Source organism: Diplotaxodon limnothrissa, linkage group LG12 (assembly GCF_057381915.1).
Source record: "Diplotaxodon limnothrissa isolate DT_005_m linkage group LG12, D_limnothrissa_male_GT1.1, whole genome shotgun sequence".
Classification (NCBI taxonomy): Eukaryota; Metazoa; Chordata; class Actinopteri; order Cichliformes; family Cichlidae; genus Diplotaxodon; species Diplotaxodon limnothrissa.
In genome coordinates this window covers 13,909,477-13,934,891 of record NC_140607.1, presented here as the reverse complement: position 1 = coordinate 13,934,891, position 25,415 = coordinate 13,909,477, and the positions used below count along the sequence as shown (strand labels likewise).

Below are 25,415 nucleotides of genomic sequence, written 5' to 3'. Positions count from 1 at the left end.
GCGGTCATTTACTCCAATCACTGCAAAAATAACTTTGTAGATGAACTGAAGCCGTGTGTAACTCCACACTGGGAACCAGTTTAGGTTTCCAAAGAACTTTGACAAATCCAAATTCGCCTTTAAGATCAATCGGATGATCTTGGAAAATGCTACATTCTACTTCCTGCTTACACTTCAGGTTCTAAGGACTGTGAGGACTTCATTTTTGATAGATATAATGTGCTCTGATCTTGATCGGAGGCTTATAAATAAATACAATCTGTCTAAACTATTCATACACAAACATTGGTTCTTTGAGCAAAGCTGAGCAATTACTCAAAGCTGGAAACGGAGTAGCTTATATTAGTAACTTTTAAATTCTAAAGTAAATTTCCCTGCAGAAATCTAAATCAAGCTTTAGTGGTATCAAGAAGCTTAGTGCCAGTTTTTAAGTTTCTCTGTTTATTAGATAATTTGTCTTTCTGTGAGTTAATGAAGCTCTTAACATGCTTTTGTGGGCTTTTCCAACTTTGTGCATCATTGCTTCCTTGAATGTCTTATGAAAAACCTTATCTGGAGAAGTGCATTCTTAGTCCAAAATCAGATTTTATATGCCTGTACTTAAATATATACTGAGGGGCACCTCTCTGCACTTCTAATTTTGTCTGTTTAATTGGGACAGCTGGCTCAAAGTAGCTTCTGAAGAAGTCATTAGTGCAGAATTTAAGTAACGTATTCCAGTCTGCACTTCCAGTTATTACTCAGTACGTTCCACGAACACATGAAAACGGTGTAGTCCTTTTCCATGGCCTGTAATTGTGGCTAAGGATCAAACCATGTCTTACATATTACCTATAAAGAAGTCCTGGTAACTCGAGACTGTTTTCCTTGCAACTCTAGGTGGAGTTTGTTCGAGGCTTGATGGCAGGGGACCACCTTAGAGAGGAGGAGCACATGGCATTGGAGACCCTGCTGGCCAATGTGCCTCAGTCTCGGACTGTTAAGAGCAACAGCCTGGAGCTCACTCCATCCAACACCCCTCAGCTCTCTCCAGCTACTACTCCTGCCAACAAGAAGAACAGACTTCCTATAGGTAGCTTTCTCCACAGCACCTGTCCTTCTGTGACTCTGGTTATTAAGACTGTATGCACTGGTGTACATGATCTTAAAAAACTTTTGGCTTGATAAAACATCACAATTTGATACAAGGACTAGAAGATATAAGTCTAGAGTTTGTCTAATGAGGGGCAAAGTAAACAATTAGAGTTGAACGGTGATAGCTAGTGAAAGCCTGTATTTTATGAGAAGCTAATGAGCTACTTCTTAGCTTGTTATAAAGATAATTAGTATGGCCTGGATTGAGGCTCTATTAGAGAAATGACAACCAATTAAATTACCAAATATAAATGAACTAATTTTAATTGGAATGGATGGAAAAGATGCATAGATTACCTTCATTACCATTTTCAAGACAAATGATTCTGTAGCAACTCGCCTTAATTAGAAATGAATCACTTGTGCATTTATTTACTCAATCTTGACTACTTGGACTACTTTGAATTCTCAGATACTTTGTATTCTGTCTCCAACTCCCTACCTTGTCCTTTTCCTTTCCTCCTGTGCTGCCAATGAATGACCAGGACAACACTTAGCTGCTATAACATCCTGGGACCCCACAACCACCACCCTGTCTGCACACATTCCATTAGTAACCCCTTTTGGTGGGTAGCCTGTCAGTCGTGTTAGTGGACGAGAACCTAACCCTCATATCTGTGGCTTCTCTCAGCTTTATGTTAGATGACACTCATAAGACGTTGGTTCACGCTCCAAGCTGCACAGAAACCACGCTGCCGCACAACTTGTTACCTAGCACTGCTGTTGTCGTTGTGCTCTCAACATGCCTGCTTTGCCCTTCACAGTGCTTTGGCTGATTATTAGAGCTAAGATGTTATTCCACTCATTTTGTTTTATACATTTTTTATTTTTGTTTTCTTCCCCCCCTGTTTCTTTGCTTCCTTAATCAGCGGAATATGGCTATTCATTACCAGGTAGAGTGGGGAAAATCTATCTTTCACCTTTTTCCCTTCTGGTTTATACCTCAGCTGGACTAAGCTAAAGAAGAAACTATTACAGTTAAGGATGGTCATGGTGACGAATTTCATAGTCGGCTAAATAACAAATAAAATTAGGCTAACCAACCAGTATAACTTAGAAACACTCAGATATCAAGTTAAATTTGAAGACCGTTTAATGGACAGTGCCAAAAAGTGTCTAAGAAAGACATTTGAGTTTAATCACATTCTTCAACAATGACTCAAGTGTGGTACCTCACATCACGTATTATCATGCATTATTCTATAATTTGTGACAACCATCTGAAAAAAGGTTAAAATCTAAAATACCAAGAATAAATCATCTATTTATTTTCTTCCTCTTATCCGGGTGGTGAGAACCTCTATGACGATGTCAGGATTGCAGCTCCCCCTGGTGGAAGATGGCTGCATAACATTTAGGCCACAATGTATTGAGCATCAGTTGAACTGTTAACAATTAAACGACTAGTATGTCTGGTACTGACTCATGATAATAGTAATGATTAGCTATCTAGTCACGCACACCCTTAATTACAATGTCTTCTTATAATCTCATACTTTGATGCCATAGTTGGTTTCTCACACAGGTGAAATTAATTGTATTAATTCGGGCTTAGCTTGATTATATTGGCTCCTTGAAACTTTTGCCAGCATTTGTTTCTCCTGTTTCAATTTGATTTTGCTTTTATGGGAGAATTATTGATAAAAACACTTGTTTTGCAAAGACAAATGCAATCCAGGGTGAATGCCATATGGCCTAATATCTTTCATTTGTGTGTAATGTTGTTTGGAAAATTCCATTGAGATGGAATATCAGGTGTCAATAGTTACTGTAGAATCTTAAATCTATTTTAAGGCCTGTGCTCGTTTCCAGTGCATGAACTAAAGAATATATGCATGACGTTATAGTTACTAAAAACTAAAAAGCAGGTAAAATATGTTAGACCCTTCGTTTTCTTTTTACGTATGTATATCAAGTGCTACTCTGTGCTACAGTGCATTCGGCCTGCTATTTTTAAACCGTGAAAAGCAGGTAATTTGGTATTTGAATATACATAGTGCACTGTGTTTCAGTGTTGGTAATTTTAAATTAAAACAGTGAGTTTGTTAGTTTTGGAGATTGTTGCATGTTAATAAGTTGGACGATTTTTTTCCAACTGGACAATATGAGTCTAACAACTTGGGTGGATGTGTGTGAGCAGAGTAGCTCTAATTGAATAAACAAAAAGGCGGCGGCGAACCTATTATACCAGCTTGTGAAACGTGGCCTTTGGGGCAGGTTGTAGACTCTGCTGTACTTGTAGAGACCATAAAAACCAGATCTTCATGACTCTCAAAGTCATGCTGATGAGAATGAATGTCGGTATCTGCATATAAAAGATTTACATAACCATCATGACTTCAACCATCAGTTTGCAAAGACCTGTCTTGGAGGCTGAAGCTTTTAAGAACGATGAACGATAACACCGAGAAACACTGCATGCTTATGTGATCTCGACATGCCAGTTTCAAGTTAGCCACATCACAAAGCATGGCTTTCTTCATCCTTCTTACCAAAATTTTGAACTATAGTAAGACATAAAAATAGCCACAGAGTCTATGAACTAAAGTCATGGATCAACAACGGGACGTGAACGATGCCACATTAATTACAAAATACTGCCGCCACTCTGTTATGAACCTGTGGCAGAATGAGAAATGGTACAAATATAAAATAGCTTTCAACTCTAAAGTAATGTGAAACAGCAAATTATGGGCTCAATGGTGCAATTCTTTAACTTGCACTATCGGCAGATACGACCTCCTTAATTTATTTACACCCTTGCACATAATCGGACACACCATTTATTAACATGTGAGCCATCAGCAAAAGATACACTCTCAGGAAGTTCTTGAAATGTTTTTCTTCGACATGTCTGAATAAGATTGTTGTGTAACAAGTTTGTGCCACACTCTCTTAGCAGTAGAGCTGTCGACATAATTAAACAGTACCACAGTATTTTTTATTTTTATTTTTTGGAGTGGCATGATGAGCTAAGCCTTCATATAAAACTCACATCTGTCCGTATCTTAACATCTTAATCAGTAAACTGCTGAATATATTAAAGTAATATTTCTGATTTGTAAAGGATAACTTCATACATAATCAGCACTAACCTTGTTTTTTGTAGCAAATTACTGTCACACGTGAGATAAACTAATCTTATATGTCACATGGGTGTGTAGCTACCTGCAGATGACTATAACGCTGAGCTCAGCTTACATAGAACTCTGAGTCTGCTTTCCAGCTCCTGCCTGCTGCTGTTCATTTTCACACATGCTCTTTGGTTGATGTTGTTTTTGTTTAAAAACAGATTCCTTATTTGTGACTATAAAAGGGGAAAAAAAGGTAAAAATAACACAGTTCCCTTTCCTGTTTCCTTCAACCCACCAACCAGCATCTGCTCGAAGCCGGAGCCGTTCCAACATAGCCCAGGAGGGGGAGGCAGAGGCCAGCTCCCAAGAGTCCCTACAGGAGCTGGTACCAGAGGAGGTGCTGGTAATTTCATTGGGAACTGGTCCTCAGACTGTCCCTGGGATGATGTCAGAGAATGAGGTAATGTGACTTGATGCAATAAATTCAGTTGAATATATTTTTTTTCCTGTCAGTAAAGGGAAGTATGGTTACCTAGAGAATGTTTCTTCCAGTTTCCTGTTACTTTTGTGTTCTTGCAGTGTTACGCAAGATACCACAGATCTCACAGAAAACAAACTCCCTTATCTAAATATGACCTTCTGCTTTTACTCAGAATACCTCTAGGAAAAAAGAGCAGTATTAGCCCAAGTTTACAGCTGATCTTAAGTAATATTGTTGCATATGCTACCCTCTAGGTTTTGAATCAGATGGCTGATGGGGCCCAGGTGGATGGCCATGCTGATGACACTAAGCTGCATGGAAAACCAGACAAAACATTGCGCTTCTCTCTGTGCAGTGACAACTTGGAAGGAATCTCAGAGGGTCAGTCTGGAATGCCATGACGTGACATATGTTGTAGCTATGTTTTCCTTCTAAATTTTAAAATATGAAGGATTTCTGAAAGAGATTTTCATGAGAGTTTCATGTTTAGATTTGGAGAAAAGCACTTTTCCCCAGGTTAAAAAAATGTATACTGTAGCAAAACAACATAAGTGGTCTGGGCTAAAATATGCTGTACTTTAGTTTACTGAACTGCTGACTGAGTGACCTGTTGACCTTGCATGTCTTCACTTTCTAAAATGTATGTATTTATTCTTAACTTTAGGCCCTTCAAATCGTTCTAATTCTGTGTCATCTCTGGACCTGGAGGGAGAGTCTGTTTCTGAGCTGGGAGCTGGCCCGTCAGGGAGCAACGGGGTAGAGGCCCTGCAGCTTTTGGAGCATGAACAGGGTATGCATGTGTGTTTCTGAATGTATAGTTTAGTTGTAGAGGTTTAGAGGATTTTAGATACAGCAGTCCTCTATAAACAGACAAAGCGTCTGACAGCACCTTATCTTTATTTCAGCCACGACACAGGACAACCTCGATGACAAACTACGCAAATTTGAAATCAGAGACATGATGGGTCTGACAGATGACCGGGACATCTCCGAGACGGTCAGCGAAACCTGGAGCACCGACGTGCTCGGCAGTGACTTTGACCCCAATATGGACGAAGATCGGCTACAAGAAATAGCAGGTGGGTCGACGATTTGGGTCGCGTATTTGTAGACATTCATTGATCAGTAGGCAAATGAACGGGCGTACAGATCCCATGCGATCACTGAATATTTTATCAGAACCAGTCATGAATTGCTTACCACAGGGACTTTGTTTACGAAGTTGATTCAGGGACATGTCATTACTTTGTGGGTTTGGGTGAAATAGCATCAAATAGAAAAAATCTTTTAGTCAGTTCAGTTTCTGCAAAGATATTGCTCATTTTAGTCTGTAAGAGCCATAAATAATTATTTTGTTAGTCAAATATACTGAAGGGTGGAAATATAGGTCCCCAGTGAGAACTGTTTTTAAACTAAAGGAAAGGAATTTGATCTTTTTGTGTTTCAGATTTACAGATTTATGGAAACGGCTAAATAATAGTTGGTGTTGATAATCCTTTATCCTGAATCTATATTAAAATATAGGATATTGATATAGAGCATGATATTCTTTCACTGTACTGCAACCAACTCATGGATTTTATTGATTGTGCTGTTATCCTTTAATTCTTTGCCTGGCAGGGAGAAGGAAGTAAAAAATAAATGAAGATGAAGTTAATACAAAAACAGTGGTTGATAAGTACATGTGTTATTATAGTATGCTAATACGTAGGATGATTCAGTTTCTGCACTTTGTTGAGCCAAAAGTGTGACAGAGAAAGATGGGTTGGGAAAAAAAAATCAGGTTAATGTAATTTTAAACCAGCTGTGGAGATAATATTTGAGTCTTCTTCCTATTCAGCCCCTCATCTTCCTGTCTTCTTTCTCTCGGTCTTTTCTGTTCACATCCTTCCCCTGCCCATTTCTCTCGCTCTCTTTCTCTCTGTCTCTGACATTCACTCAGTCCCTGCAGTCTTATTGACCTTGGTTCCTTCTCATTTGCATCCACCATTTTTCATTCTTCGGAATATGGCGTTGGGGGACTTTTCCATCATTAAGTGAATTTACAGCGATTTCCTTATGTGTTTTCTCCAAGGGATTGGGTTATGAGATGCACATTAAATATCCATTAATACCTCATTATCCCACTGATAAGATTACCATGATAATGAGGCAGAAATTCTAATTGTTTCACTTCTTGTTGTGCCACTCATTTAATCATCCACCTGAAAGACAAGTACTCTGCGCCCCTACCTTGAAGACTGTAAACACGGACAGCGGGGTAGAGCTCTCCCACTGCCAATGAGAGCCCTGCCCCCGCCAACAGCAGCACACACTGTTGCCTGGGTGCTGGCACGCATGTAAGCTCATGCCACGCGTGTGCCACGAAGTGGAAGCATTTCGTACCAGGGGCACAGCTACCACAGGTTGACTTTCTGGTCATGAGCCTTGGACGCCCACTCCCACTCACACCTGCTAGCTCTTTTCCCTCGCCTCTGCATTCTTCCGCCTTGTTAAGCCACGGCTTCTCAAGCGGAGATGGAGGGGGAAGCTGTGCTGAGGAGTTTGCAGGAGTGTAGACAAAGCAGTAATTTGGTTGTGAATAATGCTAGGCTTAATCAACTGCTCAAAGTCATGGCCCCAGAGGCCAGGGCTGGGTGAGATATTACTATTAACCCCTGACCTTTGGCAGAGTGGTGCAGGTGCCTGTGGGTCCCAGCATGGAATGCATGTGACCTCTCTGTGTGCAAAGCTCACTGCTTCTGAACCCCCTTCTGCGAGTGAGTGGTTTATCTAGTATTTTTGCTTATCTCTGGCCTTTTTGCTGTTGTTTGAAAGTCAGACCTGAAGATTTGTTTATTTATTTTTATTGAATGTTTACACATCAAATCAGTACATTAACGACGGAGAGAAATTTGCCTCAAAAGCGCTGCAGATGCATACGATATGATCCACAAGGATAAAGCGATCTGAATACATACTGATCATTTCCACACAATTTATTAAGTTCCGTTCACGAATCTGATAATTTTACCTTTATAAGCATTTTTGTGCGTACACATGTCTAAAACTACACACAACTTCTCTCTCGCTCGCTCACATAACCTTTAATACATGTGGACGAATTGCCTCGTACGCACAGATCACGTCACATCGCATGCCGACATGGGGTTTTGAGACAAATTTAACGCGACCATTTTCGCACAATTCCACAAATGTAAGCTGCGTTCAGTTCCAGTGTAAAACTGGGACATCTGGGCTTTAAGTTACACACAAATCACTGCACACATTTGCAAATCTCAGTATATGCTTGTGGATCATATTGTATCATATCGATCATATCCTCTGCAACCCTTTTGAGGCAAATTTCTCTCCATAACGAACTGTCATGGAGTGAATATAGATACAATTATTTCATGAACTCGTCGACTTAATAGCACTGACAAGTAAGTCATTCATCATGCCAAATACACTTTCCCACTCCCGAAGGGGTTAACTCTTTGTCTTTTTCTCTTTCTCTGTTCTCAGGGGCAGCTGCGGAAAATATGCTCGGCAGCTTGCTGTGTCTTCCTGGCACGGGTTCAGTTCTGCTGGACCCCTATGGTTCCACCATCTCAGAGACCACAAGCGAGGCCTGGAGTGTAGAGGTCCTGCCTAGTGACTCAGGTGGGGGAAGCCAGGGTTTATTCTGCTGTTCCAGTGTCCTTTTGTTTTCACACTCATCCTCATTGGGTATTGTCTTATAGGTCTCAGGTGTGCGTTTGCATTCACATGTGTGCTTATTTATGCATGCAGTATATTTATGTTTCTTCCATATAGTAAGGAAGGGTGGGGGGAAGGGACACCAGGTGTGGTTGCACTGCATTCATACCAAAAAATGTGCACGTGCATCTGTCATCATATTTGTATGCACTTGCTTGTCTTTCAGGGCAGATCTGCCAGTGCCAGTAAAAGGCAGCTTAGGGTTTCCTTAGAGGGACCACCAGGTGTGTTTGCACCTGTGGTTGAGCAGTGGGGAGGGAAGCGCAAGGACAGCAGCTGTCCTCAGTCAGCTTACATGGTGTCAGTTCTTTATCTGGCTCCGACTTGCACGATACTGCTCTGAAACTGGTTTGTGCATTTTTGTTGTGTGTTTGTGTGTCACTAATCAGTCAAAGCATCATTAACATTGTTACAGTGTCTTTGCAAGGCAAATGCATTATTACGAGTTGCAGATTATATTTAGTCCGTTCTTGCAAATTGAACATTTAGACCAAACCTTTTGTTAATGGGAGATTACGTGCTTGAGTCCCTCTATTGAAAACCAGCGTTTTGTGAAAATCAGTCGAGAGCTTTATTAACAGTGTTTCTTCAAAAAGCTTGGGCCTTATGTTAATTGAAGTAGTACACCATTTCAATATGTGCTGTGCAGAAATGACATGCATGAGTGCCTTGATTGCTTTTTTTTTTTTTTTTTTTCTTTTGGTTACGTTTGCCGCCCCTGTTGTTCTCTGTAATGGCGTGATCGGAGGCGTGCTTCAAGTAGAGCGCTTGTTTCATGGCTAGGCAGCAGAAAACTACACTCCGAAGAGCACTTCAACAACACATTATTACTAACGAGCATGCAAATGAGTACCGCTAGTAGTGTGGAGCCTCAGGGTTCGACCCAACTGCTCCGTTGGGTAGCCACAGAATTGGCTATACTAGCTTTATTGTTTGGATTGGCAGTTATAAGACATGATCATGTATGCTTTATTTGTTTGTTTTTTTTGTTGTTTTCTTTTTCCATGTGTACAAAAGAAGGTAGTGCAAAATACTATCATCACAGCAATCTTCCTTGAGTAAGTTCAGATTCTTGTGGCCATTTTCATAAGAGAGATTTTTTTCCCTGTTTTTTCATGTGCAGAAGCCGCAGACCTGAAGCAGGAGGAGCGTCTGCAGGAGCTGGAGAGCTGCTCTGGGGTCGGCAGCACCTCAGATGACACAGAGGTCAGAGAAGTCAGCTCGAGACCCAGCACACCGGGCCTCAGTGTCGTCTCAGGTATAAACACCTTGTCTTAAATCTACTTTATTGGCTTCTGTTTACTATGAAAGATCTCATTCTGTTTTTGCCTCATTTTGTTATGTTTCTCTACTGGAATGTCGTTGCTAAATTCAGGTTAGATAAAACCATTCACACTCTCCTTGCTGGTGTGGAAAGAGTGGTCATGTTGTTAGGAGGGTCCTTACCAGCATAGTGGGGTCCAAGTGAATTTTTCTGTATGACGCAGAGGTTAATGTTCATTGCCTTGTCCATGGGCTCAGGTGCACGTGTTATGTTGACGTGCATGAAGTAGTATCCTAGATTAAGAAGCCAGCGGTGACGTTCCTGGTTCAGCTCACAGGAAAACGTCCCACGGGATCCAGCCGATGGATAGTATGCGTCTGATGATCACTCTTATCTGTGTCTTTCCCATAACCCACGGGGAGCTTACGCTACCAATTTAGAGGTCCCAGTGGGTTCCCGGCTGAGAGAGACCATACAGCATAGTCTAAAGAGAAAAATATCCTCTTTTGTTTTAGAACCATTGCACTTGCAGTTTTGCCCAAAACCTTGTTTCATAGGTGATATTGAGTTGTTTTTGTCCTGAATGTCAAAACACCTGTTTTGTGTGGGGGGTGCCACAGGTATCAGTGCGACGTCAGAAGATATCCCCAACAAGATTGAGGATCTGAGGTCAGAGTGCAGCTCGGACTTTGGAGGGAAGGACTCTGTGACCAGTCCAGATGGGGAGGAGTCAGGCCACGGTAGGAGTGTGTCACATCCCCACTAGGATGGCCAAACCATCAGTCTAGAGTCTGTCTGGTCACCATCTATCCCTGTCACTTTTACAGCTGTCACCAAAGTAAATCACAGTTTTGCTCCCTAAAACCATAAATATGACTTGAGGTTATATCGAAGGGTTGCATGCTCTTTGCTGGGGGGCCGACTTTGGAGACCACGGTACAGAATAAACCAGCACTTCATAATATACTGGCCCAACCAATACAACCCGCTCTGTAGCTTTGCAACATGTGAAAGTGCAGAGAGGAGCGCCCTAATATTTTCACCTTATCACATCAGGAACATTTTGTTGCAGGTCATTTAGGATATGTTGAGTGGAGATAAAACTAACAATTCCATCCGAGCCAGAGGCTGGGTCACGGCCTGTAGCCTGCCATACCACACTGAAGTAAGATGGCAGTAGACTGCTGACATATTGCTCCAATTTCACTTACTTTTTTGAAATATGGAGGCATTGGACGTACTGGGCTGGCCCACTTGAGATTAAATTGGCCTATTTAAAAAATGAATATTGGTGTGCATTGTAATTTCAGCGGCTCTGTAATGAATAGTCTTCTATATCTTTGTTGTTTTTTTTCTTTTCAGGAGCACACCATCTGACATCTCCACCATCACAGGTTGATTCCTTGCTGGCCATGTTTGATCCCCTTTCCACCGCCGAAGGTAATTTGCACTCCCAGAATGCTCTACAGCCAATGAGAGCTAAAAATGAGTATCATTAAATCCCTGCCATAATGTCATGGAATCGCAGAACAGCTTGAGCTGTGCAAAATTTACTCCAACCCCCAATTACTGGACATATTACTGTAAGTGCAAGTGAAATATCTCTTCATTGGCATCATTTAGAATCTCAAATTATTCTCAGCAGTCTTTGTTCTGGCTTCTGTGCATTTTGTTTGTAGTGCAGGTGGAAATGTTTGAGAGAAGTGTGTGTGTGCGTGTGTGTGTCTGTGGGGCAAGGTGAAGGGATGACAGGTTGAGAGACCTCACCCCAGGCTCTTTGGCACTGTCCCCTTGTCCCACTGTGCTCATGGCACGAGGCTGCCATTGGAAGCTTTTCAGGAGAGCGTCTACCCTTGGAACAGGTGGCCTACACCTAGGGCTCATCTCCCACCTACATCTCTCTTTAGCAGTCCCCCCACATTTTTGTTTCTCGTGAATGTTATGTTTAGGGACTGCTCTTTAGAAGCAGGTGAGCTTTTATGGTACAGAGCAGCAATTTTTGCCCTCATAAATTGATTTGAGTTTTATTAGTATATTTAGGGCTATAAATAAAGATCCACAAATGCACTTGGAGGGAAAGAAAAGAGTGCAGTAAGCTGTTAAGTGGGTAACTTAAAGCTCAAAGAAAATATAATCAAAACTAGGGCTTCTTGAATATTTTCTCAGTGCTTTTTTTTTTTTCTCCCTTGCCTTATTACCTCAGGCTCCTCCACGGGAACAATAGTGAGGCCAAAAGTGCACTATGCCAGGCCCCCTCACCCCCCTCCCGATCCTCCCATCCCTGAAGCCAGTGCCCTGGGGCAGGAGACTCGCCACTCTCTTTTCACACCCCACTGCTTGGCCCAGTCCGAGCTGGAACACACCAAGCAGCGCCACTCGTTCCCTGACAGGCTGGTCCGCAGCCGCAGCTCTGACATCGTGTGCCCAGGTCGCCGGCCCACGAGTGACCCCGGCCTTAACCGGCGGGTAGCAGTCGAAGAGCGCGACCCTGCCGGGGCTTTCGCCTTGGGTCCATCCTCATCCCCCAGCAAGGACTCCCTGAAAGGAGAGGTAACGAGCTGTTGTGTAGTTGGGCTGCTTTCATAGTCGGCTTTCAATAAACCACCTGCTAATGTTTGATTATAATGTGCTAATTTACATTTAAAGGTTGAGGACAGAAAAGACAGCGACGATGAGAAATCTGATCGCAACAGGCCGTGGTGGAAGAAACGTTTTGTGCCAGCCATTCCCAAAGGTAAGGAAACGGGTTACTTGCAAGTCTTTCCCTGTGCCGAGAAATGAACTTGTGATCAGTGTGATTGCAGTGTGCCTTTTATATGTTTTGTGGTTGGGGGGGGGGGAAGAAAACATTCTCTTAATCACAACGGACAGGAAATATCACACTTTAAAGAGCAGAGCAAAAAGCAATTTATAAAGTGAGAAAGAGACTGATGATCCATGTTGTCCACTCCATTGCTGATGTTCCAGTTGGAAAATGATGTTTCTTGTTGTTTGAAGTTGCTCTAGAGACGTGTCCAGTCCTTTTTCTCTCAGGTCTCACTAGCTGCAGATTTATATAGACTTTTCAAAGCTAATCAGTCATCAGAGGAGCTTTAGCTGTGTAGATTGTATGGCTGTAGCCCTCCCAGCAGTGCTGTCAGCCAGCGGCTAATGGTCATTAGATAGACCTCTCTGTCATCAGCGCTGATAGATGACACATCTCTTGTTGGAGTTCTACTCAACAACCATCTCTCATACATCTGTCTGGGAAATAATGAGCTGTGCCTTCACAGAATTAGTGCTTATTACTCTTTAAGATAATGGTACTTCTAAAGTAAACATTGGATTGATATTCATAAAATGCAGGACTGGAAAAAGTCAAGGGCTTTGACGTCTAAACCGCCACCTCTGTAAACGCCATTGTGTTTGTCCTGCTGCTCTGCATGGTGATTCAGTCGTCCCGCAGAGCAGCAGCCTGTGCTTGAAAGGCCAACCCTGTCTGTTGTGTTCCTCACAGTGCTGTATTGGACGGCTGAGAGTGAAGTCCCAGGTAACGCTTCCATGCTGTCATCATCGAGCTAGCTTTACTGCTGGAGCCAGCGGCTGCGTGCCTTGCTGCTTTGTGCTGCCTTAGAACTGTAGAGCTGTGATGTGACACGGTGTAGCCTGAGTTCCCACAGTCGCGTTTCTCATCGACACCCGATTTTCTGTGTTTCGCTATGTTTTTTTTTTTATTCATTCATTCACTCATTTTTTACTCCCTGGCGAAAACAGAATATGAATGTAGATATTTCACCCAAGTTCTCCTGTGTGTGTGTCATCAAATTTTAGCATCTGTAACTCTGCTGTGTTGGTGCCTTTATGTCAATAGAATAAGCGTCAGTAGGGTTATGCACATCCATATACACTACCTCTTTTATAATTAGTTACAGTATGTCTTTGGGATATTCTGCTTTAAGCCAAAGGTCGAATTACCATCAAAATGTTTGCTTTTTCTTTTTAAAAGCATTCACTGGTCTAATACTTTGTAGATGCCATGCATTACACACTAAGATTTTTCATCTCCCATACAAAAACACCAAAGACTTAACAAAAGTGGCTGTCAACAGGCGATTTGTGACCAGGTGAATGGATTGCCACTCTGTTTTAGTTAATCACACGTTTCTGCCCCACAGCTCCAATTGCAGCATTTAGGAAAAGGGACAAACAAGAGAAAGATGAAGTTGTCCACAATATCCCGCAAGGTCAGTCATGGTTTGTTTTCAGTCTTGATTGCTAAGCAGAGATCCACCACTGTGAGTTTAATTTGAATTCAAGCTTCTTTTTTCCTCTTTCACCCTCACAGATGACCCGTTGCTCAGATCGAGCACTCAAGCCCAGGCAGCTGAGGACATCCTGGACAAATACAGGAACATTAAAAGGACCAGCCCGAGTGATGGAGCCACAGCCGGAGCCTCCTATGATGGTGCAGGAGGTCAGAGCAGAGAAAAAAAATCAAAACACCATGCATGCACGAGAGGTAGACCTGCAGGAGACATAATACATTAATATATATTTATGCTTTCTTTACTTTAACAGATCTTTGTGTTGAGGACAATGTGCATGACGCTCAGAGAGAAGACACTTTGCAGAACATTTCTGCAGATGATCTCCCAGACTCAGCCAGCCAGACGGCACAACAGCACGAAACAAAGTTCTCTTTCAGGTCATAATCCAGCACATAGCCAAGCTCTTTTTACACTGACACTTAAATTTTCTTGATGCAGATGATTCATAGATAGGGCTCAATTGATATTTTTTTTTTCCCCCCCACAGTGATGCAAAGAAGAAGTTGAGGTTGGCTTTGTGTTCTGCAGACTCAGTGGCTCTGCCTATCATGGCTCCTGCAACTACTCGAAATGGGCTGCCTGATCACATGGATCCTGAAGGTAAAGGTGCTTGAACACCCAATAGTTAATCTATCTGGTTTCATTTCATTTGATTTTTATTTTACTAAACTGAACATGCTGCCATGCTGGATTTGTATGAATATTTCTACTGAGTACTTAAAAAAACAAACAAACGGATTATGAGGTGGAATTCATTTAAAACTTGTTTAACAAGAAATTAGAGTGTACTAATTTAGAGCAGCACCAAAAGTTTCTACAGTGTAGGTATCTTTGTCACACACTTCCATTGGGAGCGAGGCACATGCCCTTAATGTTGGCAACCATCCATCCTGCTCAGATTGTCCTTAAGCAAGACACCAAATCTGTGCCAACTTCACCTTCTGAAGGTTTGGGGCAAGGTTGAAATATGGGGGATGTTGAAAAGTTCAGTGAAATATGGTCATACGCGTGTGGCCATATAAAATAATCTCAGTTTAATCGAAAATAGGCAAGTGTTCTAACACGTCACTAAGTAAATGCAAGGAAAGGATGTTCTACCAAAACCTGATATCAAATGTTTAATACATTTATAAACTTTAATGTTACTCGTTCTTTGGGGCTTTCATTGACATTATATCTCACTGTTGTCCAATGCACACTGCTGTCTCTTGTTTTCAGAAAACGAGATTGTCTGCTTCTTGAAGATCCAGTTAGCAGAAGCCATCAACCTTCAGGATAAGAACCTGATGGCCCAGATCCAGGAGACCACTCGGTGCGTCAGCCGCTTTGACGCGCGCACCTGCAGGAAGCTGCTCGCTGCCATTGCAGAAGATTACAGGTAAATCTGGAGGGTTTGGAAAGTCACCCTTATTTGTGTGTTTTAATTAGTTTTTTTTTTTTTTTTTTTTTTTTAAATGTAATGAAACGCAGAGCTACAGTGAAAATGATAAAATGCCTGTGTTTCTCTTTGTTTCCTATAGAAAGCGGGCACCGTACATAGCCTATCTAACCAGGTGTCGTCAGGGCCTGCAGACCTCTCAGGCCCATTTGGAGAGGCTCCTCCAGAGGGTGCTAAGAGACAAGGAGGTGGCAAACCGCTACTTCACCACAGTCTGTGTTCGACTTCTCCTCGAGCATATGGAGTCTAAGATGCTCGATTTCATTAAAGGTATTTCAATGTTTTCACATTTAGTTGAACTGAATTCTTTCTTTGCTTAGTCCTCCACATTAGAGATTCCTGCTAGTGTGACATTACTAAATACTTTACCATTGTTGTTAGTAGAATATTTTAATTTTTTTCCAAGTATTTGAAGTGCCTGCAGTCTGTCCACAAACTCGAGCGCAGCACGACGGTTACAGATACTAATGTCATTTATTGAAGATGCGAGGCTTAAATCACTTTCTCTCTCCAGCGTTCCAGGGGTGCACAGCAGCCGACGACAAGACAGCAGCAGTGGAGGATTTTCTGCGCTACTTGTACGGCGCCATGGCCCGTGATGCCATTTGGCAGTATGCAAGCGAGGACCAGCTGCAGGATGCCCAGATGGCTATCGAACGCAGTGTTATGAACCGCATCTTTAAACTGGCCTTCTACCCCAATCAGGATGGAGATATTCTCAGAGACCAGTGAGTAGCACACTGCCAAGCAAAGTGCTTCACTAGGCAGTATTGGATTTCTTTTCTTTTTCTTTTTTTTTTTTAACTGTTAGGAGGATTTAAAACTGAAACTCTAGAGATAGCAGAACTTTTATATCTTGGCCTTTATACAAGTTCACTAAAGGGCTTTTGGCTCGGTGTAAAAATGCCCTGTAAGGATCCTGTGACTAATTTCAAAATTTAAGTAAATATCCCCCATTTACTTGTATGAACATTGCATGTATAAACAGATTGCATTCATATATGTTGGTGGAATCCATGAAAGCAAGTTTTGTAGGTCAACTCCGTTGTATTACGTGACTACATTTAATTCAAGTCTGGCTTTCTGTTTCGATTTACCTTATTAGTATCCTGCTTTTGCTCATCTGTCAAAGCACTTTGTAAACAGTTGTTGCTGTGAAAGTAAGTTGATGTGTGTTATTGTTGGACAGATTGCGTTCTCTCACTGTTGTCTTAAACCCAGGTGTCTTTCTCTCTCCCCCCCCCCCCCCCCCCCCCCCCCCCCTCCACACACACACAGGCTTTTCCATGAACATATCCAGCGACTCTCAAAAGTTGTGACAGCAAATCATAAAGCTCTTCAGATCCCAGAGGTATAAGTATATATCTATTTTTTAACATATTCTCAGTTACCAAAGAAGGGAGATACTTTAGAGGTACTGGTACTTTAAAAGCTGATGATTTTGAAAAACTTCCTGGTTGTAGGTTTACCTGAAGGAAGCTCCCTGGCCTTCTGCACAGTCCGAGATTAAGAGCATCAATGCATACAAGACGCCACGAGATAAAGTCCAGTGTATACTGCGGATGTGTTCCACCATCATGAATCTCCTCAGTCTGGCCAACGAGGATTCTGTCCCTGGAGCAGACGACTTTGTTCCCGTGCTCGTCTTTGTCCTTATTAGGGTGAGTCTGTTCTTTATTCTTCCCTTTTTATTACCACAATGTAATTTCTTCAACTTTAATTGTAAGAATTTAGATGACTTGTTGACTTTTAAAATTAAAAAATCACCATCATAAAAACTTCTCATAAAAATGAATGCTGTGGCAAAACACCATAACGCCGCTGCTAAGCTGTGTATATTTTTATATGTAAATATGTAAAAAAAAAAATATATATATATATATATAAAAATAAATAAATAAATATGATGCTGCATGAGCTTCGTTGAGTGGCTAATGCGAGCCCATCCCCACGTCTCCTCCCCTCCAGGCAAACCCGCCCTGCCTGCTGTCCACCGTTCAGTACATCAATAATTTCTACGCCAGCCGGCTGAGTGGGGAGGAGTGCTATTGGTGGATGCAGTTCACCGCGGCGGTGGAATTCATTAAGACCATCGACGATCGCAAGTGAAGCAGAACAGCCACCTGTATGGGCAGACTGCGGGGGAAGGAGCCGGGAGACTGGGAGACTTCCCAACCAACTGCTCCCTCTGCACAGCTTATAAAACCTGGCCCTCAGCCTGCTCTGTATTTGTATAGCTTGTACATAGCCAGAGACGTTGAGAGATTACAAAATATATATTACTGTACGTATGTGAACAAATCCAGGGTTTGAGCCGTAGTGGGGAAAAAAACAAACAAACAAAAAAAAGGCCTATGGGAAAAATTGGTAACATATTAACTTTGAACCTGATTTGAATTTTTCCTTTTATCTTCTTGTCTTTTCAGTCAGGTTTCCTTTTGGGGTCTGTATTAGGCATTTTATATATACATAATTACAATATGACATTAAATCAACATTATCCTGTATAAAGGGACCAGACTTCCTTGATGTGATCAATTTTTTTTTTTCCCCTCCCCGGGGTGAAAGGGAAAGGCTTCCAATTAAATTACAGTATAATGTTCACTAAACCCATTGTGACACAGGAATTTACAGTGAATGATAGTTACCGGTGGGATTTAGTGACTCATAAACACTGAGATCAGTTCACAATTAACCGTACTACTCCCAAGGTTACAGTATCAAAAAAACTAATAGGGCAGCTTATATCATGAACTGTTTACCCCAATGTGCATCGATTTGGACGTAAGGGCCCACATATTTATATGAGATAAAATGTATTTATTTCTGTCATTCTGTTTAATGCTTTGTTAATCTAGTTTTTAACAATGAAAATGCATATCATGCCAATTCAAGATGTCAGAGGCAAGCGATGTTACTGTAGACTTGCTAAAAAATAATGCTTGAGTTCGGAAAGGCACCTTAGCAGTGAGTAGCCCTTAGGTGAGGATGCTGGGTGATTAACAAAGACAGGGTGAGCTCATGCACAGAGCTTTGGTGGCATTTTTTTTTAAAAAAAAAAAAAAAGGAAAATAGTGCCTTTGATGTGGGGCACGCTGTACAGGTAGTTACTTTTTTTTTTCTCTAATATATAACCCAACATAAGAACAATCCCCACCCTTAAGTGCATACGTGCACACAAAAACCAAGACACACACACACTACTCCAACGGGCCAACCATGTCTCATTGAGACATTTTTGTCCAGCCCTCACTGCTGGCATCATAACATTACCGACTGTTGCGTCTCGGTCCCTTTAACGATATCCCCATTTCGGAATTCTAGATCCTACCTCAAAGTTGAAACCAATGAGCCTGATATCTGTCTGTACACAGTAACTGTCCTGCATTGGTTGACACCAGAGTACTGGATCTTTTTTTTTTTTTTTTTTTTGTGTGTGTGCAGTAGTTGGAAATGGTTGCAAACAGGGAAAGGAATGAAGGAAAAGTTGGATATTGACCTGCTGTGATGCTTGTTGTGGTCGCGTCACCCTTAATTAAGACAAGCCTTTGTTAGTGAACAAAGACATTTTAGTTTCTAATCTTATACCTGAGATGCCACATGTGTCCACATGGGCAGACTAGTGAACAATTGGATATTGGCTCTCTACCTCCTCATTAGTTCAACAAAGGGACTCCTGTTTATGTGCACTTATCCCCCCCTCTTTTTCTTTTTCTTTTCCCAATTTGGTGTGCTGTGATATCCCAGTGTCATTGTATCTTTCCAATTATAGAACAAGCATGTCTTTAATTCTCAAGAAATGACTAAAACTCCTTTTCTCTTGAAATCCTCTGCTTCATTTTTGTATACAGGCGTGCTACATGTATTATAGTTTTAAATAACCTGTTAGTTTTCACGGGAAATGACCTGACAGCACAATACACAGTAGTATAGAAGAGTAAATAATCAACACTATTGTTACTGACTTGCAGTTTATACTGAAGTGGTTGGTGTAGTACGTGAGTGTTTCCTTTTCTTTTCCTCTCTTTTCTTTATTTGTCTAGTGAGCGTGTGAGACGCCTGTGCGATTGGTTGACCCTCTGCCTCCTCTTGCATGAAGTCATTGAATGGTCTGTACACTGTCAATCATTGTAAACTGTTAGAATAGGATCAGTATTTGCCACAGGCCAGTAATTGAACCTGCAAGAGGATGCAAAGTTTCTGTGCCCGTGATACTTGCATATCTGAACTCAGTGGTTTATTTTGCACAAAACGGATGTATTTTCCTGGAAAATTTGAGAGGGAACGGTGCATTTTTTTTGGGGGGGAGGGGGCTTGTAGTCATCTAAAGTAACCATATTTAGATTTTAAAAAATGAGTAGCAAAGATGAGCACCATGCTGTTACTTTCAAACTGGTTAACAGTTTATGGGTAACATCACAAATGCTTAAAAAAAACATATGTATATATACATATATCCTGTGTGTGTGTGTGTGTGTGTGTGTATATATATATTCGTCTACAGTAGCATATGCAAAGGATTTGTATGTGTATCTACACTTCCTTGCAGAGTCTGTATAATCAATTTGATGAGAAAACCATGCACTGGAAAATCAAGTTGCAGGTTGCATCTATACTAATGAGGTTTATGTGATGTCACTGTAATTGGAAATACATACTGCACACAGCTGATGAAATTATTTGGACCTGGCTAATGTTTCAGATAGCCAATCGTAGCAGCTACGAATTCCCCCACCACTCACTCCCAACTGAAGTGCTGATCTAAACACAAAAAACGCGTATGATTGTGTTGGACAAATTTGTAATTTTAGCCTTGATTGTATGCAAGCCACTCTGGGCAGTGGTGTGAAGTGAGAAGGCTAAAGGAGTTCATCCATTCTTCAAAGCTTTACTGTTCTGTTCCCTGTACGATTGAGCTGAAAGGCTGAGCAGAGGAGAGAAAAAATAAGAAAGGTTTTACATCTTGCATCTAATTTTAAATTTTATTGTAAGCTTGCACAATTATGACATGCGGAGAAAGCCGGTTTGTCTTTACTGTGATTAATGCATTATGTAATTCTTTAAAACCAATAAAAGAAGCGGAAGTTTTCTTTCTTCCCCCTCCCCCCTTGTTTTTAACATTTTAAAATTTAAAATTTTGTGCTTCCCTGTTCTTCTCTGGCTCCATGAGAACGGGAGTGTCTCACACACACGCTGTACATGCACAATAGTGTATCGTTATTCTCTGGTTCCTTGGACAGTTGTAGGTATATCTGGCTGACGGTTCACACAATAGAAATGAAGGTAAGTAAATTTATGCATGGAATATAATTGTTAGTGGGGGCAGTGGAGCAGCATCATCCAATCTAACAGCCACAAATAGCAACCTCTCAGCAAACATTTCATTACTGCTGACAAGTGTTTCGGTGGATTGTAATTGGAGATATCCCCTCATCTAAAAGCCCTCCTTACTTCACCGATTGCCTCCTCTAGTACACTTTTTTTTTTCTCCCTCTTTCCCATCATAAACTTCTTCGTGAGGTGCTTTGTGTCCCCTGATGATATCTTGCAAATGTTAATTTAAATTCAAATTTTAGTGTGTGAAGTTAATTAGTTGCATAAGCCAGTGGCTAGATAGGCCAGATTTAGCGATGGGATCTTACGACTATGTGGCACTTGGCTGATTTGAGATACAAGGAGGCTTTGTTTTGTATTAAAATTCTGTGTTTTTATTGGCTCATGCTTCTGGGGGTTAACGACACCAAGATATGCAGGTCCAACAAACATGAGGTGTGATATCCCTTCCAGTTTAAGCACAGTATCAGCTCAGTGGTGATCATTTCTACAGGTGATTGCAGATATATGTTGAACAAGAGGGTTTTCTTTATTTTTTACGTTTAGACATATCATTTTGTTTCTTGAAGGCATAGATTGGGTTGAAATTCCATGCAGGAGGATGGGGGGGATGCTTTCACTCACTGATACTTCCCTGATGTAGGGGGACAGTGATGAAGGGCCTTCCACCATCAAACAGTGGTCTCAGGAAATCGCACAAATTCCAGTGCAGGTTAAACATGCACATGTGTGTGAAAAGTTGAAAACCAAGATGAAGCATGATAAAAGATGTTGATGAAAAGCGTGAGAACATAAGGTCTAAACACAAATGTGGGTTTTACAGGGAACAGCACAGTGTTGGCTGAAGAGCGAAATCAGCTGCTCAATTTGCAACTTACAGATGCCTAAAGGGGGTGGTGACAATAAAATATACAACAAGAAGAATGAAGCTGTACCTTTACAAAAACACAGTACCTGGAACTTTGCTGATTTGACTTTTATTCCAGTAAAGCATTGCTTAAAGCACGGATCCAGGCTGTGTTTATTTACAGCAACTCCCGAGACCGTTGGCATCAAAGTGCACGAGGACCAGTAAACAGCAGCACTGTTATCCTGGCTGGTTACATGATACTGACAGTGCAAATCCACGTTTTACCCAAAGTGTCCTGCAGATGGCAGGCGCACCATTCACGACGACGGTCTGCAGATCTGATCTGAGAGCGGCTCAGACAAAGAACACCACGGGGCACGACGGCCTGACATTTAAAACCAGTGGGAACTGCTGTCTGGAACTGGATCTGTTTTGTTTATTATGTATCCTTTCCATATTTAAAATTATTATTATTTTCTAATAATTGACGGATGGCTCAACATATATTATTAATATTAGTAGTAGTGATAGTAGTATTCCTTTTATAAATACTACTGTTGCTGTTGTCGAATTACAAGGTACACACTAAATATAACGCAAAAAAGAAAAAAACAAAACAAAAAAAGCCAATTTTCTTCATTACTTAGCTCACGGAAAAGGTTACGCGTGATTCCTCGTGGCATTATCCAGATTTGGAAAGTACCTTTAAAGACACGCGCGCCCTCTTTTCACCCCTCACGTGCATACAAGCGCGTACATACATATCTGCTTGAGCTTACCTGCTGGTAGTGGCGGGAAATCTTCGCTAATGACTAAACAAACAGAACAAGGCAGAAACACGTCAATTAAATTACGCTTGTGTGTGTGGGGGGGTGCCTAAATGAACAAAATGTCAAATACACATATCAAAACTTAAATGAAATAGCCGCAAGGATGCGGGCAGAAGAGAAGATTAAAACTCAAAGGGATACCAAGTCTCCAGCGCCCTGAGGTGGTGAAACTGAAGGAGATACAAATAGCAAAAGTGAACACCATTCTCTTTAATAATTTCAGCCTCAACTACAAAGACAAAGGCGCTGAAAAGGAGATTTGTGTCTAATAGCTCTGGTCCATTATGAGGTTGCTGTAGTCAGTATTAAACTGTGCGTATACACCAAAATGCAAAGACCGGCAATAATGTTAGATTTAGCATCATTTCAAGAGATTTGTGGGCTGTTGTATTTTGCACTTATTGTACCATTGTTTTCCCAATCTGTCTTATAACAGGGATAACTTACATTCTCCATGTTTTCTTTTTCTACTCACCATAAAGGCAATCAAATTAGCTAAAGTGTCAGTTTACAACAGCACCTCTTAGACTTCCTTATATTTTCCTTATATGATTGGAACAAAAAAAAAAAAGAACAATTTTCACAGGCTGGGCTAATCACCTCTGAGAGAAAGAGTGGGCGTTGACATCAAACTGAACCGTGGAAATGGAACAGGAATTAGATGCACTTAGCCATCACATGTTAATGGCAGCAATCAACAGCCAATTACCCAGCGTACTTGAGTACGTTGACAAGTGCAGGTGTACCCTACAACTAACACAGGTCTCTTTCGCGCATTTCCATAAAATCGACAGTAAACTCCCTCTCTGATTGAGCTCGCATGTTTCACTGAGGTTGCAATTAAGCGACATTGTTAGGGAAGTGTCAAGTGTGGATCATGAGGAAAAAAATACCTCAAGGGCAATAATAGCCTACCGTGCATTAGATCTGGATGCATGTAAATCCATAAAGCTGGTATTTGTTTGTATTAAAAGTGTCCTTGTTGCTTTGAGGGAGGGTTAGGCTGCTCCTGCTGATTTGAACACTTTCTGAATCAGTGCTCAGAAATGTGTTGGCAGGCAGCATTTGTACAACTGGACAGTGCAGTGGTGTCACTGCCTGGCATGGCCCTCAAACTGAACATGATCTCGGCTGAAGATCTGCTGCTGATGCTGATCATCTCTGTCATTGGGGTGGATTTCAGGGCTCAGCTATGGCTGCTGCCCTGACAAGCCTCGGAAGACACATGCACACACACACATGCATGAGCTCTACACACACTGTGAGGCCAGCGTCCCGGCATGACCTACTTTGATTATTCTGTCCTTAAGCAACAGGTGATGGGCTTCCCCGGATGTCATCTGTGTCGTTGGCCTCTGTTCAGAGACAGCATTCAGGACCCAGGGAGAGCTGGCTGGCAACATGCCCGATCTACAAGTGAGCTGTCCTATCACTGACATCAAGTAAGCCGAAGATGTCATGTCTTCATCTTGTGAGAGTTCAATCCCCCTTTCAGGATGGATCAAGCTCTCTGTCGCTGGAGAGAGGGCTGTGCAGATAAGTGTAGTCATACTTCCTCCCGGGAATGTCTAGCAAATAACCTGTGGGGTACAGGCATGCTTAATAAAGGCTGCTTTATTGGTGATCACGAAGCAATACATTTCCCCAACTTGCTTGTGTCCTAGGGGGCGACACTAGAAACAAAAAATTAAAAAAACACATTTTTTTATCATTTACGAATATCGACAGAAAAAATGCATGTTATATGAGCCCCGCATGACTTGATATTCAGGCTAAAGTCCATCTGGTAGATATCACTGTAAGTTGTAGCAGTGCTCAGCTCTGATATCAGCAGCTGGTGGAGAGACTCCAGCTCAGATTGTGCAAAGCTTAATATGATGTAGGAAGAAAAAAAAAAAAGGAACACGTAAAGATGAATCAGCATTATAAAACCATATTTTGGAAAGAACACTTTAACAAACAACAACAACAACAAAGAATAATTTGGCCCAGTGGTATTATTTGAATAATGAAGGGTGACATAGTAATAGCACACCCCTCACGTGAAGCAAACATGTTTCACTGCATTCAATATATTACAATGACCACTGACAGTCCATTAGCTGTTGAGAACAACCTGTTCATTCCCTTCTCCTTCTATCTCTTTTGTTTGCCCTCAAGCTGCTTGACTTGTTCTACTTGACTCCTGAACCATTTTAATATCAGGCTGCCATGGGTTTCCTTCCTGTAAGCCAGTGTCTTCATATTTCTGTTTCAGCCCTACCAGACTGAGAGATAAAAACCTCGCTGGTATACTCTCCTAGTGTGTATTAAAAGCGGCAGTGACCCTGTTAACGGCCCTTTTAAAAAACAGGGATGAGAGTGCGCAGGAGGAGCACAAATGTTGACTACGATATTTGTGTAAATATCAAGCAACACCTCTGCACATGTGAGGTCTTAGGATAAAGATGTTTTTTTTTTTTGCAAACTGCCAAATAAATAAATAAATAAATAATAAAACATATATTTTTTTAAAGTACAGTGTTGGCAAAAATCAAAGAGATCAATATAACTCAGAATGCCGGTTCAGTTTTGTTTAGGGCTTAATGCAATAGCTAGTTAACAGTTCATATTAATCACTTTTGAAATGACATCAATAAAGCAGTCCAATGGAAAAATGGCAATTAAGCCTTTATTGGCCCAACGTGATCGGTGTTGTCAGAGGTCATGTGCAGCCATCGCTGGCACTGTGTGTGTGTGTGGACGCACAAGTTTGTGTGCTGGCGCGCGTTAAATAATGCCCAACTTTTCCCCCCATGACAAACAGCCTCCATAAAGGATGCAGCCTGTCTCACTGCAGCAAAGCGCTTACGTGCCGTCTCTCTGTCACCGGCACTTCATTGCTTACTCGCAGAGGAGTCCACAATGCTATATATTAATTAAGGATTTCAGAAACAATAATGGTGACAATAAAGACAGTCCT

General features: G+C 41.5%; 1 protein-coding gene across 3 annotated transcripts in view; it reads left to right on the top strand.

The window, feature by feature from the left end:
• gapvd1 (GTPase activating protein and VPS9 domains 1) overlaps positions 1-19,847 on the top strand; it is a 32,125-nt gene extending 12,278 nt beyond the window's left edge. For 2 of the 3 annotated variants that reach the window (XM_085367151.1, XM_085367152.1), the window contains exons 7-28: positions 880-1,072; positions 1,620-1,700; positions 4,511-4,668; positions 4,944-5,070; positions 5,354-5,479; positions 5,595-5,768; positions 8,197-8,334; positions 9,554-9,688; positions 10,315-10,434; positions 11,057-11,134; positions 11,898-12,244; positions 12,341-12,428; positions 13,849-13,917; positions 14,019-14,147; positions 14,252-14,378; positions 14,489-14,601; positions 15,220-15,379; positions 15,522-15,709; positions 15,954-16,167; positions 16,718-16,790; positions 16,903-17,100; positions 17,408-19,847. In XM_085367151.1, coding sequence (XP_085223277.1) covers positions 880-1,072; positions 1,620-1,700; positions 4,511-4,668; positions 4,944-5,070; positions 5,354-5,479; positions 5,595-5,768; positions 8,197-8,334; positions 9,554-9,688; positions 10,315-10,434; positions 11,057-11,134; positions 11,898-12,244; positions 12,341-12,428; positions 13,849-13,917; positions 14,019-14,147; positions 14,252-14,378; positions 14,489-14,601; positions 15,220-15,379; positions 15,522-15,709; positions 15,954-16,167; positions 16,718-16,790; positions 16,903-17,100; positions 17,408-17,548 — 3,177 coding nt within the window. In that variant the 3' untranslated portion in view covers positions 17,549-19,847. The remainder of the gene's footprint in view (positions 1-879; positions 1,073-1,619; positions 1,701-4,510; positions 4,669-4,943; positions 5,071-5,353; positions 5,480-5,594; positions 5,769-8,196; positions 8,335-9,553; positions 9,689-10,314; positions 10,435-11,056; positions 11,135-11,897; positions 12,245-12,340; positions 12,429-13,848; positions 13,918-14,018; positions 14,148-14,251; positions 14,379-14,488; positions 14,602-15,219; positions 15,380-15,521; positions 15,710-15,953; positions 16,168-16,717; positions 16,791-16,902; positions 17,101-17,407) is intronic. The other variant, XM_085367153.1, reaches the window with a different exon arrangement.
• The last annotated feature ends 5,568 nt before the right edge of the window (positions 19,848-25,415 follow it).